General features: G+C 40.7%; 1 protein-coding gene across 4 annotated transcripts in view; it reads right to left on the bottom strand.

Annotated features, from left to right (window-relative positions):
• The window catches only part of SNX9 (sorting nexin 9), a 99,061-nt gene that overhangs the window by 48,132 nt on the left and 33,138 nt on the right, over positions 1 to 17,791 (bottom strand). For all 4 annotated transcript variants that reach the window (XM_057738359.1, XM_057738360.1, XM_057738361.1 and 1 more), the window contains exons 2-4: positions 10,620 to 10,706; positions 7,207 to 7,281; positions 5,857 to 5,982 (exon numbers count right to left, since the gene is read on the bottom strand). In XM_057738359.1, coding sequence (XP_057594342.1) covers positions 5,857 to 5,982; positions 7,207 to 7,281; positions 10,620 to 10,706 — 288 coding nt within the window. The remainder of the gene's footprint in view (positions 1 to 5,856; positions 5,983 to 7,206; positions 7,282 to 10,619; positions 10,707 to 17,791) is intronic.

Raw genomic sequence — 17,791 nt, 5'->3', positions numbered from 1 at the left:
CACAAAGCTGTCTTGTATCAGGCAAGGGTCTGGGATCAGCAAAGCATGGAAGGTTAACGTTGTCAGCCTAATGCAGTTTTGAAGAAAAATGTCAACAAATCCTGTAAACAGATGTGCACAACCCTTCTTACAAAGCCCTGTAACTGAGTAAAAGGGATTCCTGTGGGGCTGGAGAGGGGGTGGGGAAATGGAGAGAACTTTTGCAACAGGACTTTTGTAAAGCAGAAATCTCAGCAAGCAAATATGAGAAGTCCACAGCATTATAATGCCTATATCTTATTTGAGATAATGAAATAATAAGCCTTTGTGAAGGTTTCTTTTGATGATTTATTTTTAAATGGACTACAAAATGGCCTTAAAACGGCCTAAAAATGGACTTTTTTTTTTGAGAAATGCGAAAGCAAATGTAGTTCCAACGTAAAATTACTATTGCCTTCCTCATTCCTTAACAAATAAGAATTCATTCATAACAAATACCATCACACAGAAAATCTCTACATAATAAAAAAGATATTATGTCCCTAAATACCCACTTAACTTTGAGCATTTGTTTAATATCCAAACTGTTAAAAACAAACATCTACTAAGTACCTATTGTTCTAGACACTTTAGAACTTTTTTCCATTTACTCTTTCCAACAATTCTGTGAGGTCTTATAGATGAGGAAACTGAGGCACAGAGAAGCTGAGAAGCTCACCCTGAGTCACACAGCAAGCATGAGATCCGGGAATAAAACCTAGGCAAGGTCTAGGATTAAAACCGAGCGTTTTCCTGCCCTTACACATCTAAAGGATGTGGGATACTCTATCAATAACTATGGCTCACAAAGGCACTCAGAGTTTTAAAGTGGAATTTAAAAGAACACAGAGGACTTCGCTGGTGGTGCAGTGGTTAAGAATCCACCTGCCAATACAGGAGACAATGGGTTCGATCCTGGTCCAGGAAGATCCCACATGCCGCTGAGCAACTAAGCCCGTGCGCCACAACTACTGAGCCTGCGCTCTAGAGCCCTCAAGCCACAACTAATGAGCTCACATGCCGCAACAACTGAAGCCTGTGCACCCTAGAGCCCATGCTCTGCAACAAGAGAAGCCACCACAATGAGAAGCCCGTGCTCTGCAAAGAAGAGTAGCCCCTGCTCGCCGCAACTAGAGAAAGCCTGAGTGCAGCAATGAAGACCCAACACAGCCAAAAATAAATTAAAAAAAAAAAAGAAAAGAAAAGAAAAAGGAAAAGAAAAAAGAAAAAGAGCATAGAAATAAGCAACATTTCAGAGAAACAGAAATGGGAAAGTCGGGAAGAGAAACTAGATTTATGGGGAAATGAGTGATTCTGTTCACGCAGAGTTTGAGATACAGAGGAGACAGGCAGATAGCAATGCTGAACAAGAAGCTGGACACGAGCAAGCTGAGGAGAAAATTCAAGATGGGAGATTTATAAGAGAGTCTTTGCGTGGTTAGAGACGGCAGAGGCAGGAGACAGGTTGGAACAAAAAAGGAGAGTGGTTTGAGACTGTTCTTGGAGAGGGTAGAGGTGAGAGAAGAAGGAAAATATTTCTAGAATGTCTTCTGCAAGTCCAACACCGCTTTGTACCAATGGCCTGGTCCTCCGACAGTTCAGGAAGCAGCCATGACTCTTACGAAGTGGAGCCAGACTGTCAAGCTCTAACGCCAAACCTCATACCAGGCTTCCCACTGCACCAACCCACGCGGAGAGGAGGCAGGATGGGATAAGAAACCATGAAACAGAAGAACAGAGATACATCTGAGGGCAACTGGGATACGGCGTGATAAAAAGCAACAAGAATTTTTAACAACAGAAGAAGCAGTTTATTCCAAGTATGTACATCTTTCTAGTGTTTAAAAAGGAGAGAAAAATAAATCCCTCGAGTCAAAAACCTTCAGATAAAACATCTAGGTTTATACAACTTTCAATTAATGTTTAAACCCCACTGTTCCTTAGAAAGTACAAACAAAAACTTCTTATTAATTTCTCAAAAGTATGTTCTGGAAAGGCAGTGATCTAGGAGTTTTCAAAAAGATCTATACTGATAACCTTTTATAATCAATGATATAACTTAGAAACTAATAACTGGGAGAAAACCAAAATGAGGACAACTATTAACACATGTTTGTTTTTTGTAATGATATCTGAGACTCATTTCCACCAGCAGGTTAATTCATTCTAGTGGCACAGCTACTAACAGGAAATGCTCCTGAAACTGTAAAATACCAGATAAATGACTAATAATGAAACCAGTATTAACCACTAAAAGCTATTCTTCTTTTCTAAATGTATTGCAACAGCTGTCCTCATCCAACTTAAAATCTGTAATAGGAAAAGAAAACAAGACTCTGATTCATTTCTTGGATATCCTTCAGTAAGTTTTCTACACAATTTGCATCTGTGGTGTGTATACGTTTAAACACAAGAAAGATAACATTACACATAGCGATATGCCTTTTTAAAAGTCCATTCATCCATATCTGTACATGTGAAGCTACCCTCATTCTTCTAAAAGCAGCCCTGCTTCCCACAGTGCAGCTGACCTGCAGTCTCTCTGGCCGGCCCCTACTGACAACGCACACATTCCAGGCTTTGCTGTTACAACTATGCTGCAGGACACCTCTTCTCCTGCCCAGATGGCTGTGGTCTGAGAGTAAAGCTGTAATATCAACTCAGAAGTGCTGGGTTGGAGAGTAGATGCCCTTCAGATATTGATATATATTATCAAATTGTCCTTCAAAAAAGCTTCACCCATTTGTCCTTTACCAGTTTTGTACGAGAATAACTATTTGAACATGCTTTTCCTCACACTAGGTGTTAAAATATTTTAACTCTCTGCTAATTTGATAGAAGAATTTCAAAATGAGCATTTTCCTACGTTTACTGGCTCTGTGTATTTCTTTTCCAATGAAAAATCTCTTCACACCCTTTGCCCATTTCTTCTCCTGAGTTGTTCACCTTTTCCCTACAAATTTACTAGAGTTCTTCATATATTAATAGAATTAGCTGATATCTCTGGCATGTCAGAAATGTTTTCCCTAGTTGAATATTACTTTCTGATTTAAACATATCCAATTCTTTCCTTAATGGCTGCTAGAAATTGTGTTGTGCTTGGAAAGGCCTTCTATATTCCAAGGTTAGTGGAAAAAAATGTTGCCTATATTTTTCCCAACTACTTAAAAAAATAAACAGCTCTATCATTTTTCAAATTAAATTGTTCCAACACGTCTAAAGAACACTGTATTATATTCCTTTGACATCTACGATTCTAGTCTATACCTCAGCCAAGCGCTGGACTGTGTCTTACAGGTAAAGGGCTCCCTCACATACTAGCAAAGAAAGAAAAAGACATAATGAGTCGTTGGGGTGACGCATCCACCTTATCTACCTCTACACCCATCACTGCACTTACCTCTGTGATTGCTCAGTAAGAAGCTAGAACCACAAGGTACCCCAAGCAACCTGAAATTAGGAGTTTTAAGAAAAACAAAAGGAAGTACTATTTTACACATTAAATTATACATGTACAAACTAATTACTCTGAAATGCAGTATAGCTTAAAAATACAAAGTCAAGGAAGACTCAAACTAAAAAATAACAGGTTCAAAATAAGTTATTCAAGAACATCTGCAGATAGATGTAACCTTTAGAGAGATCTTTCTAAAAAGATATGATTTAAAAGAAAGATACAACAGTCAGAAAGTTGGATAACCAGTAGCTGAATGTGGGGCTTTAACCAGCCTGTGCAGGAGGAAAGCCAAAGTTAAAACAAGGGGTGCTGAGGAGACAAAAGGGCTGCTGAGCAGGGGGTGTGCAGTGTACGGAGCTGAAGCGGGGGCCCTGCCTGACCTACGGCAGAGAGGAGAGGAGAGGCCTGGCTCCTCTGACACACCTGCCTCCAAATAACACTGTCCTCCGGGAGCTAACACGATGCCAGGATAACTAGAAAATCCCAAGAGGTATATCCCTGGAACAAAAACAGTATTTTCTTACTAACATTCAGAAAATGAAATAATGGGCAAACCTGACAGCAACAGTTTTAAAAGCTACCAATTAATAATGGTATTTATAAAACGTACCACAATTTTGGCCCATTTAAATTGTCCTCACACCCCGGATAACTGAGAGCACACAGACAGCTGCTGAAAATATTTTTATTCAAATGCTCATTCATTACGGTCATGCTTTCTGTATTTTGTTACTCCTTGTTTTAGTTCAATTTTTCTTTGCTTTCAAAGGACCTGATTAGATTTAATGTCAGACTGGATTAGTAAAACCCAACTTTAAAAAGTTGGTTATATTTTCTTCTAAATAACCTAGGAAAAAAATTAGACTTATGCTGATCAGTTTATATTAGTACATTTAAATACTGAGGAGTCTTCTTCATAACATAACAAAATGTGAGCCTGATGTTTGAATTTGTGTTTATGAGCTAAAGTGCTTCGGTCTATCCTGAGATAATGGTGGAAACAGGTCCCCAAATTAAAATAAGATGAATATTTCCATCTTTTGTTTCCTTCACTTATTCTATGATCATCTCATTATAATTCCCCTTTATTGAAATGCTGTCTCTTCCTTAATGCAAACCCTTTCACTGATGTTTTTGTAAAACTCAGTGAATCTCAGCTGGGTTGACTATGCCCATTTGGAGACAATTTTGGTGACTGCAGCCAAGGGGCGGCGGGGTGGGGAGCAGTGCTATGGGCATCGAGTGAGTCCAGGCCAGAGGCGCTGCTAGTTATCACAGTGAGGACGCGTCAGGCCCCAGAGGTCAACAGCTCCCAGGCTAAGAATCCCTGGTAAAACATCAAGTGAGGCTAAACTATTTCTTCACATTTTATCTTGAGTAAACTTTAACTGGCCAATGTTCTTAGGCATTACAGATTAACAAAATATAGGAAAATGCTCAACTATGATGATAACCTCACCTCTGAATTTTAAATATCTGAGCCAGACTAATGTGCAATTTAGGATGTCCCAAAAGTTATTTAAAAATATATAAAATCTGCAGTTAATGTATGGTAACAGTACTTGGAAAACCTCTCTTAAAACGTTAAGATATAAATATCCTGTAAGCAAATAATTATGTGACATGATTATTAGGCTTTACATAATTTAAAACCTTTTATGTAGTTAAAAACATCAAGAAATAACATCACCTAAAGCCCATTCGTTTCTAAAGACGTAGGAAACAATAACATTTCATATCCATCTTCTCAATTTTCTTATTGACACTGGCTCTGGATAATCATTTAGCAGTAACTGAACCAGGCAAAGTCACCTAAACTGGTCAAATTCATTAAAAATAATGTAAAATTTCAGTATATTTTTCTCAAATTATCTCACTTTTCTAAGTTTTCTAGAAGCAGTACAATAATGGTGCCAACTGTTGGATCTGCAGCCACTCTTACATGCACTGCATCTGCAAGAGGAGGGGGTTCGAGCTGAGAGTGCAAGTGATGTGCCAAGGTCACGGAAATAATGTCCCATTCCAGCCAGAGATTCAACCCTGACCGCCTCACCTCAGCAGAGGACCCTTTTCTTTCCTTGCCCTCACTTGAGAGGATATTGCAATTTATGGGATCTATGTTCACATCACGCCCGACTTTTACAAGCAACTCTCAATGAACACCTCGCCTTCTCACTAATGATCAACTCTAAAAACAGTCTTTAGCAGGCTTAACAGACAAGTTCTTTGTTAAAACCCAGCAAGAAACGCCACACAAGTATCTAGCAGCTATTTTGTTTACGCTTTCAGGGAATGGCTACAATGTATCACAAGCTTTCACAAACGCACTTTGCTCTCAGTAAAGCCAGTAGCATCCAGCAGGATGGTGGAGTAAGATTCACCTGGTTGGTACTGTTGGCTGCCGATGAACTGGCTTGAGCTGTACTTGCTGAGAGGGAATCGAGGAAGGCTTGGTCAGCCACTGAATTTCCACAAGAAAACTGATCTTTTCCATCACTGGGCAAAATCTGAACATTAGAAAGAACCATAGTTATTTTCCTAGATTAGAGTTATTTTAGAGTTAGAGCCCCTGAGGGAAAGCAAGAGCTGTCATCTATTATGGAAGAGGGGTTTCTATTCTTAAAGGGTAAGCAGGCCCAAGAACATCTGCCATAACAACTTCTTTCTGTCAGTATGCAGAATTAACGCCAGTATCAACTTACATTCTCACATTTTCCTCTTTCTTGTTCATTTTCAGGATCCCGAATGCACAGTGCACAGAGGTCAAATGACATAAACATAAGATATGTGGACTGGGTTCAGGTGGAACTCTCTGAAACTGTTTTGAAAAGGTGGGGTGCCTGCATGTGCACATATTTCTGAGATTTCATCAGATTCTCCAGTGTTCAAAACTCCCCACCTAACAACTCTCAGAACAGCAGACAAGACAGCCTTCCCATTCTGCAGATGGCACCCTGAACACATCCTTCCAGGGCACTATTTCTCTCTACTGGAGGGGATCCCAGGGAAACTTTGTTCTTGATGTCACTCCAACTTTACTCACAGCACCAGGGAGCCTTAGTTTCTTTCTATCGCCCGGGGTGAGAGGCAAGCTCACCATGTACCCAGGACTCAGTTCTGAGTGACCTACGGACAACCAGCAGGGGGCACAAGGAGGCTGACTCAGAGAGGGTTTGTCAGCGGAATGGGTGTGTCCCAGGCAGGGAGGGCTCATCTGGGGGCTGTGACACCATTCTTGGCATCTATCACAACAGAGCTGAAACCAGGCAATAGCTCACAGCTGCTCACTCAAGACCCTCCGTCCTTGGGAATGGGAGAAGGAAATCAGAGAGATGTCCTAAATTAGCACAGGGAGAAAAAGACTACTTCCAACACTCTGCTATTTAAACTTTGTGAATCAATTCTACAGTAAACAGTATTGTAGGCATCAGCTACTACACAATATTAGCAAAGGAAAAATAGAGACTGTTATTCAGAATAATTAAAAGTTGCTATCCTTGGAAGGAACTTAATCTAAATATTTGGAGTCACTCTTCGGAGCATAAGTCTACAGGTAATATTTCTTCTTGGTTCTACTTGAATGTATTTTCTACATTTCACAGAATCAGCATGTATTATTTTTACAATGGAATTTTTTCATTATCTTCCAGTCCTGTCCTTTATGTTGACAATTCATAAAAAGATACATGACAAAGACCAGGTTTAATTAATGAATGACAGTAAGTTCTTACCTCAACGTAGTCTGTGGGAACAAGCCCTCGTTCTCCTTTGCTGTTTCTTCCTTCCAGCCATCCTCCACCAACATCCTCAAAAAAGTTAAAAAAAAAGATTATAGTTGGAATTTCCTGTAGAAATTTGCTCTGGCAATTGTTATACATAAAAAGCAATTAACATTAACCTTTCATTCCTGCAGAGCTAACGCTGTTCAAAATTTTAAATTCTTAAGCCTTCTCTTTATGTCAGAAAATGGTATAATCTGAAAACAAGAAAAATCAAACTTCAACAATAATTGATCAAAGATTGAAAAATACTCTATTAATAGAATGCAGTCATTTTGTAATTTCTTTCTATTTACTGGTCTGTGGCAGATTACAAAAATGGTTTGCAGCTTTGATTGTCAAGAGGTAGAATTGCACATCCTCACTTCCAGAATCTGTGCTATGCTCTGTGACCTCTTTGGCCAACAGAATGAGGTGGGGTGAGCCTAGAGCTGGCCTCAAGAGGCTTCGTATACTTCAGCTCACTTTTTCCCAAAAGAGCTGCTACGAGAATAAATCTGGGTTGCCAGATGACGACAGAGACAAGGCCCCATCTCCCCCTTGCCCCACCCAAAGCCACCAACCCCCAAGCAGGAGAAAAGCCAAACGGATGAGGCCACATAGGACTGCTCTGCCCCAGCCCCGCACTGGGTGACTGCAGACCTAAGGGCAAGCCCAGTCAGGAGAACCACCTGGCGGACTTGTGGATTCCCAAGCATCAACAATCGATTATTTGTTTAAGCCACTAAATTTTGGGATTGCCTGTTATTTGAGAAAACTAACTGGTCCATGCTTCCTTAGCTCTCCCGGATAAGTAATATTAATAAACTAAATATTGGATTGGCCAAACTCTTCATTTGGGTTTTTCTGTAAGATGTTACAGAAAAACCCAAATGAAGGAACTTTTTGGCCAACCCAATAATAATGTACTCTGTAACAGGATGTCCATTTTTCAATGTTACTTTACCAAAGTACTACTTTTTCCCATTAAAATAGTAAGGGAAATTTAAATTCATAAATCATACCCTAATTAGTTAACAACTACCTGAATCTAGATAACATATTCTTTTTTAAAAGTCACTTTAGGGACTCTCTGGTGGCGCACTGGTTAAGAATCTGCCTGCCAATGTAGGGAACACAGGTTCAATCCCCGGTCTGGGAAGATCCCACATGCCGTGGAGAAACAGCCCATGTGCCACAACTACTGAGCCTGCACTCTAGAGCCCGAGAGCCACAACTATTGAGCCCACATGCCACAACTACTGAAGCCTGCGAGCCTAGAGCCCGTGCTCCACAAGAGAAGCCACCACAATGAGAAGCCTGGGCACCACGATGAAGAGTAGCCCCCCATTGCTGCAAATAGAGAAAGCCCGTGTGCAGCAAAAGACCCAACGCAGCCAATAAATAAATTTATTTTAAAAAGTTTAACAAAATAAAAAATAAATAAAAATAAAAGTCACTTTAAGCCACAACTTTGTCCATTTCTTGACCACAACAGCAACTTAGATACTATTTTACCAAGAAATGTAGAATGTTTCTTCATTAAAAAAAAAATCAACAGTAGATAAAAGAATCTTTAATCTCTTCTATGATTAATAATAGAACCTCTTTACTTATATACACCTGGCATATTATATAAAATCACATATACTTTTTCTAACCAGTAATTCTTTTTTTTTTTTAATCTAAGACATACAAAACAGGTCTAAAAAAATACTATCAATATTAAGAAACTACCATCCTCTTGGTTATTCCTCGTTCTCCTTCCTTGGTCTCTGTGCTGCCAGGGTCCCCGCTCCCGCCCACCAGATGGAACAGGTGCATCCCTTCCTTCCTCTCTCAGAGTCTCCCTGGCCTTCCTGGCACCTTTCCTCACATGCTTCCTCTCAAAGATGTCCAGGGAGCCAGCCTATCTCCAGCCCTCAGCTCTAGCTCTGCATTTCTATTTCAAAACTGATGCAAAGCTATAGGGCAGGGTTGATTATCTATTAGTCTTCAAACTCAACATTTAAAAAATAAGCTCTTCTTCCTGATTTACATACTTTAATAAATCCATTTGCACCATGCTCTTAGGTGTGAACGCCAAAAAACTCAGGGATCCTTAACTAGTTCTAACAATATCTAATCAGTCACCAAGCCCTCCTGGACTGACTCCCCAGAGCCTCCTGCATCCATCTTTTTTCTACTCCTATTGCTACCACCCAGGGTCATGATCCTAGGCTCCAGCCACACCAATTCATTCAATACTCCTCTGCTAGATTAATTTCCCTTAAGTGCACATCTCATCATGTCACCTCCCTACAACAATATCAACAATAATACCAAGCGAAACCCTTAAATGAATCCACTACTTCCCAAGTGAAATCCAAGGCTATAGCCCGGCCCACAGGTCCTGTCTGATGTGGCTCTAACAGCCTGTTTTCTTAGCCAGTCTCCTATTGGCGTATATACCTGTACTCCTGGGACACCTGTTTACTGGCAGTGTCCCCAGCAGAGAAGAAAAAGCAGGGCTTAGAGGCTACTAGATGTGGTTTTGAATTTCGTTTTGCCACTTACAAGCAGAAAGGTCTTGGGCAAGTTACTTAACCTCTCTAAGGCTCATTACCCTCATTTGCAAAAAGAGCTTAAAAATACCTATCTTGGGGCTTCCTAGGTGGCGCAGTGGTTGAGAATCCGCCTGCCAACGCAGGGAACACCGGTTCGATCCCTGCTCCAGGGAGATTCCCACATGCCGTGGAGCAACTAAGCCCGTGTGCCACAACTACCGAGCCTGCGCTTTAGAGCCCGTGAGTCACAACTATTGAGCCCATGTGCTGCAACTACTGAAGCCCACGTGCCTAGAGCCTGTGCTCTGCAACCAGAGAAGCCACGGCAATGAGGAGCCCGCGCACCACAACGAACAAGTAGCCCCCACTCACCACAACTAAAAAGAAAGCCCGCGCACAGCAAAAAAGACCCAACACAGCCAATAAAATAAATAAATAAATTTATAAAAAAAAATACCTATCTCATAGAGTTCACAGAGAAAATACACCAAAGAATATACGCATGGTACTTAGCCAACCACCTGGCTCGCAGGCCATGAATAAACAGTAGCTAAGGCTGCTAAGCAACACTGGTCACTTTCTAATCTCTACACCTGTGTCCAGCTGGGATCTGTCCGGGATGCCACTCCAGTTCTGCCTGAAGGAACCCCATCCAGCTATTTTTAGGGGGGGGTCTTAATTGTTCTCAGTGTTTATATAATAGATTATTACTTCACCATCAATACTTCATAAGCAACAGGAAAGACATCTGTGTGAGTCTGAATGATCAACCTGTTAAAAAAATAAAATCTTAAAAATAAGTCCTTAAGGCACAGATTTAAATCTTAACAGTTCTCTTACCGGATTTGTAATTGTGATGATTTCTCCCTCATTTACCGTCAGTTCATTATTTCCAGGTTCAGCAGCAAAATCATACATAACCCGAGCCTATTGGAAGTAGAGAGGAAAAGAGGAAGTTACAAATGTAAACGTAACAGTGAAAAAAGAGCCACCTATACCATTCACTTTGTAAGCGTGCTGGTGTGAACAACACATCATGATCGTGGCTACAGTTGTTTTGGAAGAAAGAAGGACATAGTACCAAAATGATTCATTCGCCCTGTTTCTGAGGAAGAATGTTACCAATGGTGAGAGCCCTGCTCTGCTTTGGAAACAGGAGGTTTCTGGTAGCTGCCCAAACTGCACTTAGACACTGGCCCCCAAAGTACTCAAAATAAACCCATTTCACCACGGGGAAAAGAACAGGGCCTTCCTTTCAGGAGGTGAGAAGCAGAAATACAAATATTGTTCATTCCGAGAACACTCACTCTCAGAGACTGAGGGATCTCCACGGACACACAAACACGTACACACATCAGAGTCATCATCTTCAGATTAACCTCCTGCTATGAAAACTCACTGTGCTTTATCCAGGATAAATTTTGATAGTGCAGCATCCCTAGCCAACTAAGCGCAGGAATTTAAGATGTGGGTGGCACGATATATTCACACTCTTCTACCAGAATACTTCCTATCACACGACGCTTACCTAGGGCTCTGGTATACACTGGTCAGGTAACCTGAGCAGCTGTGATTTTCAAACTTTTTCTTGTAACGGAATCTGAATTTCATAGAAAACAGACTAAAGGAAGCTGTTCTGGTTGATGTGAGGTGGACTGCTCTTTCAGGCTCTTTCTCAAGCGGATCCTTGAGGCACCGACCCACACATGTGGGTTCCTTGAAATGATTGCCAAGCGTGTATTCCAAGACAGACAACCACTATTGTAAAAATACATATACTTTATATACAATTTATAATATATAATAAATATATGTTTATTCCATTTCAAATTCTAAATAATTGTCTTTCATAGACTATCTTATAGAAGGAGGTCTATCTTATAAAAGAGGCCACAGGTTCCTAGTGAACATGGTTTATTTTAAAAGTAATTGTCCTGGGCTTCCCTCGTGGCACAGTGGTTAAGAATCCACCTGCCAATGCAGGGGACACAGGTTCAATCCCTGGGCCGGGAAGATTCCACATGCTGTGGAGCAACTAAGCCTGTGCGCCACAACTCCTGAGCCTGTGCTCTAGAGCCCTCGAGCCACAACTACTGAACCCATGTGCCTCAACTACTGAAGCCCGCAAACCTAGAGCCTGTGCTCCACAACAAGAGAAGCCACTGCACTGAGAAGCCCACGCACCACAATGAAGAGTAGCCCCTGCTCACCACTACTAGAGAAAGCCTGTGCGCAGTGACGAAGACCCAATGCAGCCAAATAAATAAATAAGTAAATAAATAAATAAATATAAATAAATAAATCTTTAAAAAATACATAAGTAAAAGTAATTGTCCTGGGACTTCCCTAGTGGTGCAGTGCCTAAGACTCCACCTGCCAATGCAGGGAACACGGGTTCGATCCCTGGTCTGGGAAGATCCCACATGTCGTGCAGCAACTAAGCCTGTATGCCACAACTACTGTGCCACAACTACTGAAGCCTGCAAGCCTAGAGCCCATGCTCCACGAGAAGCCACTGCAATGAGAAGCCACACACCACAACAGAGTAGCCCCTGCTCACTGCAACTAGAGAAAGCCTGCACGCAACAACGAAGACCCAACACAGCCAAAATAAATAAAATTTAAATAAATAAATAAAGTAATTGTCCTATGAGGCAAAGTGAAGTCTGCCTACAGAGCTAGTCAAATAAGCCTAATGGAACTGCATTCCTTTAACAAATATTTGCTATACACCAACCACATGGCAAAACTGTGCTGGCCCTTTTGCTGGCCAGGGCTCTTTCTCCACACCTGCTTAATGATGCCTGAAATCTTTATAACAAGGATCAAGGATTCATATCCAATGATAAAAGATTAAGGGGAAAAAAATCCCAAATACTAATTTATTTTGAAATACATCAAAAATAGTAAGATGAACTGCTGGAGGAATATGTGATAAAGCAGGTACAGTAAGTAAAATGTTATTTACAGAATCTACAATAGACAGTGGGTTTATGGTGTCCAATGGAAAATGAGTTCAAGTATTCTACATGCTTGAAATTTTTTTAAAATAAGTTTATTCACTTATTTATTTATTGGCTGCATTGGGTCTTCGTTGCTGCACATGGGTTTTCTCTAGCTGCGATGAGCAGGGGCTACTCTTCACTGTGGTGGGCGGGCTTCTCATTGCAGTGGCTTCTCTTGTTGAGGAGCAGGGCTCTAGATGCTCGGGCTTCAGTATCTGTGGCACAAGCGCTCAATAGCTGTGGCCTGGGGGCTCTAGAGCACAGGCTCAATAGTTGTGGTGCACGGGCTTAGCTTTTCCACGGTATGTGGGATCTTCCCAGACCAGGCCTCGAACCCGTGTCCCCTGCATTAGCAGGCGGAGTCTTAACCACTGCACCACCAGGGAAGTCCCCATGCTTGAAATTTTTCACAATAAAATGTTGGAAAGAAACAAATGGTAGTGTACAGTCTGTCAGTCAAGAAAGAGCATCAGATCCTTCACTTCTAACGCTGCGAGGCAGGGAAGGGGACAGTGAGAATTCTGGAAGCATTACAATTTTCCTTAGGTCACGACAAAGGACGACACGGTGGCGAAGTATGTCCCTCACACAGCTGCAAAAGCAGACAGAACTCTGCTTGCCACACTGGGGACTAGTTTTTAAAATCACGTCACACCAACCTCGCTCCCTCAGGCAATGAGGACAGACAGGAGAGAAACGCCTGAGGAGGGAGGGGGGTCCGCAGGCCAGGACCCACCCCCAGGTCAGCGAGCGTTCCGGGGGGGTGGGGCCTAACTCGCTGACCAGAGCCAGATGAGGAACCTGCTGTTTTGTTCCTGTTCCTCAAGCATCCTGGTTAACCATTTTTTTGAGCCAATTAAATCCAACTAACCCACAGAAAGAGAATACCAAAGCCTCTTGTTTACTAAACTTACAACTTGGTGAAACAAGTCAAAAATTTAAAAAATGGAAACTCCCTTACACATTTAAATATTACTGAACACTTACCCATGGAAAATGTCTATAAACACTGTAGCTTTATTTAAAACGTCGATTTAGGACCTTTTTTTTTTTTTTTTAACCTAGAGATGCTTCTTAAGAATTATAATTGAGACGAACTTTGGAGAACAAAAAGATTTAAAAAGCACAGCCCCAAATAAGCATAAATGTCAACAGGGGGAAAAAAAAAGGCCATTCAGCCCAGAGGAGTAACTCTTCTCACAAGTTCAGGCCAGACTGGAAACCTCCAGCCTGCCTCCCATTACCCACTCCCTCTTTCTGTCCGTCCCTTGGCTTCCAGGTCTCCTCACCTCCCAGCCTTCACCGCTACTACAGGACCCACACAGGTAAAGATGCTGACCTTGACCTCAATTGCCAACCTGCCCAACTATTTCTGATGTGGTTTTGAAAGGTCGTTTTTGTACACTGCCTTTTCCAATGTTAGCTGTACTTTAAGAAACAACTCCAAGTTTTTCAAGAGCTAAATTTCCACACAGTTCCTGGTCAGCAGATAACTTCATACTATATACTGAATACATACTGTCAACCACAATTAATCTCTTCAATAGCAATTTCAAAAAGTATTATAGAGGAAGTGAATGGCTGGTAGATAGCAATCTTATATATAAGTTCTATTATCCAGATATAGTAAGATAAACATTAGTGGATTCAGAGCTTCAAACTAAGTGTTCCAGGTGCCAGAATTCTTTTTTTTTTTTTAATATTTATTTATTTGTATTTATTGGCTGCGTTCGGTCTTCGCTGTTGCACACGGGCTTTCTCTAGTTGTAGCAAGCAGGTAATACTCTTCATTGCAGTGCACAGGCTTCTTATTGCAGTGGCTTCTCTTGTTGCAGAGCACGGGCTTCAGTAGTTGTGGCTCACGGGCTCTAGAGCACAGGCTCAGAAGTTGTGGTGCACGGGCTTAGTTGCTCCACGGCATGTGAAATCTTCCCAGATCAGGGCTCGAACCTATGTCCCCTGCATTGGCAGGCGGATTCTAAACCACTGCACCACCAGCGAAGCCGCAGGCGCCACAATTCTAAGTGTGCCACACATGCCTGTCTGATATGTGCAGAACCCATCATCCTGAACACACATCATTCTTTTCAACCCATATTGTAAACATCTGTTACTCTGCTCCACATCCCTTCCTTTTGGAAACTTCCTGCCTGACTCAAATGACTGGCAAGCATATATCCCAAACAGGGAAAATCAGAACTCGACCAGGTTACTGGGACAGTGGGTCTTTTTCTCTGAAAATGTTGCCAGCGGCTAACTAGCTGAGGTATGGGGCAAGTCTGAAGAGTGAAGTGGGGAGAATGTGGAGTGGAATGAGGAAGAGAAACAGTATCCTAATAAGAGCACCTGGAAGACAAGCCTGAAGCCATTTCTCCCCTTGTGGACGGTTCATTCACAGGACCTGTGCATCTCCTTCTGTGCTTAAGCTACTATGAGTTCAGATCGTCGCTTGCAACCTAGAGAGTCCAAGTTGATACGAACCAATAATTCCAAACCCAAGAATTTTTTAAGAAAACATCCTAAATAAATGCTGTATATAAGTTCACTGCTGTATTTCCTATTTTGCAAAATAAAACAAAAAAAACCCCTACAACCTAAAATGTACAATAGAGAAATAAACAGTTTCAAATAGCAAAAAAAACTGGCAGCAAAAAAAATTCATATGGCGGTCAGAATACAGAAGACAAGCTCCCATTCTTACACATTTGCTTCCTTCACATAAATCACAATTAAATCTTGGGAAAAAACCGTAAACCTTCAGCAATGTAGCTCTCCTATCTTTAAAACAGAGACACTCAATCAAAAAAATAAGTAAAATATGTAAACCTTCAGAAATTTGGGGACTGAAAGATCCCTTATTAATTTGACACACTTGAAGTTATGCATGTAGGTGATATTTCTGTAAAGCTAATTTATCTTAAATGGCAAGCTTGTTTTACTTAAATACACTCATGACTTTTTATAAAACTTACACATTTATATGGGGATATGTGTATAAAAACAGATGATTGAACTTGGTGTACCCCCAAAAAAATAATAAAAAATAAATAAATAAAATAAACCAAAAAAAAAAAACTTACATATTTAATACCTTCCTATGTCTTGTCTCTACCTAACCTACAAGATCATCAGGAGAAACAGAACTCACTCTAATAGACCCTGAGAGCATTATTATAACATTGATATATGTAGATGGATTTGTCTTTTCTCTAAGTGGTTAAGGCTTAAGTGCTTTTCAGTTTATATCACTCTGTGATTTCAAAAACCTTTGCTAAATCCTGGCCTATGCTTAATCACTTGTTATTTTGAATCAAAGATGGAATCTTAAGTTATCCCTGTAAAATTTCATCTTGTTAGATTCAGCCCATTGCTCCAACCTATTAAGAGTTTTCTGAATTCTGAAGCCATCATCCAATTATCCCTTATCCTTTTCTGCTGAGTCATCGGAAAGCCTGCTAAGCATGCCTTCCATAGTTTCACCTGTGCCATCAGTAAAACTGTTAAAACATTATAGGGCTGAGGTCCAAGACAGCCGCACATGATAAAAAAAAAAAAACTCTTTCCAAGAAGACATGGATGAATTATGTTTTGAGCATGTTGCTCTTAAAACTTCCAAGTAAGGAAATAAACAATGTGTTTCCTTAAATAAATGTTCACAAGCAATGTGTTTGATAATCTATTCAAGATTATAGTGAAGATGATAGAGTTCTGCTAAGGTTTTATTTTAACAGTTGTTCTAGTAAAAGATCTTTTCCCAGTAGAAGAAATTTTTAAAAAGAATTAGGGGACTTCCCTGGTGGCACAGTGGTTAAGAATCCGCCTGCCAATGCAGGGGACACGGGTTCAATCCCTGGTCCAGGAAGATCCCACATGCTGCAGAGCAACTAAGCCCGTTACGCTGAGTCTGCACTCCAGAGCCCGAGAGCCACAACTACTGATGCCCGTGCTCCACAACAAGGGAAGCCACAGTACTGAGAAGCCTTCACACTGTAACAAAGAGCAGCCCCTGCTCTCCGCAACTAGGGGAAGCCCATGCACAGCAATGAAGACCCAATGCAGCCAATAAATAAATAAATAAATTTTAATAATAAATAAAATAAAGAGTTGGTAGTAGACATCAAGAATGGCTGAAAATTAATTTTCTTATGTAAAATTTTCAAGAATAAACTACCAGTAAAATGGATATGTTCTTTTAAAAACATTTTTCCTAAAATGGGTTTATAGGTGTTATCCTGAAATATGATGCACTTAGAGGAATTTTCTAACTGGTCAACCAGACAAGTACTGTAGCTTGAGACTCTTCCAAGACAAAGAGAAATAGAAATAGAAATTCATTGAGTGTAGGAATATGTTTCCAAGAAACATTTCAAATAATCTTAAATCTGTGTGTAACAAAGGGCAATTATACCATCACAAGGGAAGAAATCCCAAATATTTATAATAAACCAATCAAATCATACCGTCCAGTTCCATATAACTCCTCCCAGCCTCTATTCCAATCAAGCACAACAATTCTGGAAATACTTGGATGAAGGGAATCCTCTGAACTGAGGCCATGTTGTAACCAAACTGCTGGAGGTTGGAATGATTTTAAGAGACTTTCTACCCAAACTGACCCAGATCAAAGCTTCTTTATGTATGTAAGAACAATCAGACAAAAGCGTAACAGTTATTGGATGTGGTGGCATCAAACTGGCCATATCACACATAACATCACTGTTACTCAAACTCACGAATATATACATGACTACAAAGGAAAGAATCTTTGCAACTCATATCACAAAGGTTTTACCTTAAAGAGCATCTAAAATTCAAGAAAAAGATCAGCAACCCATCAGAAAAAATGGGCAGAGAAATACACAGTTCATAGAAAAATATAAATGGCCATTACACCATTTATTTGTGAAACAAATGCTCAATTCCACACATAAAGGAAGACAAATTAATTTGGTAGATGTAGCCAGATTTCCCCCCATTGGGGAATGTACCATTTAAACCTCTCCCAGC

Source organism: Hippopotamus amphibius, chromosome 6 (assembly GCF_030028045.1).
Source record: "Hippopotamus amphibius kiboko isolate mHipAmp2 chromosome 6, mHipAmp2.hap2, whole genome shotgun sequence".
In the NCBI taxonomy this organism is placed as follows: domain Eukaryota; kingdom Metazoa; phylum Chordata; class Mammalia; order Artiodactyla; family Hippopotamidae; genus Hippopotamus; species Hippopotamus amphibius.
Note: the sequence above shows the minus strand (reverse complement) of the source record. Positions and strands in the feature narration are given on the sequence as shown.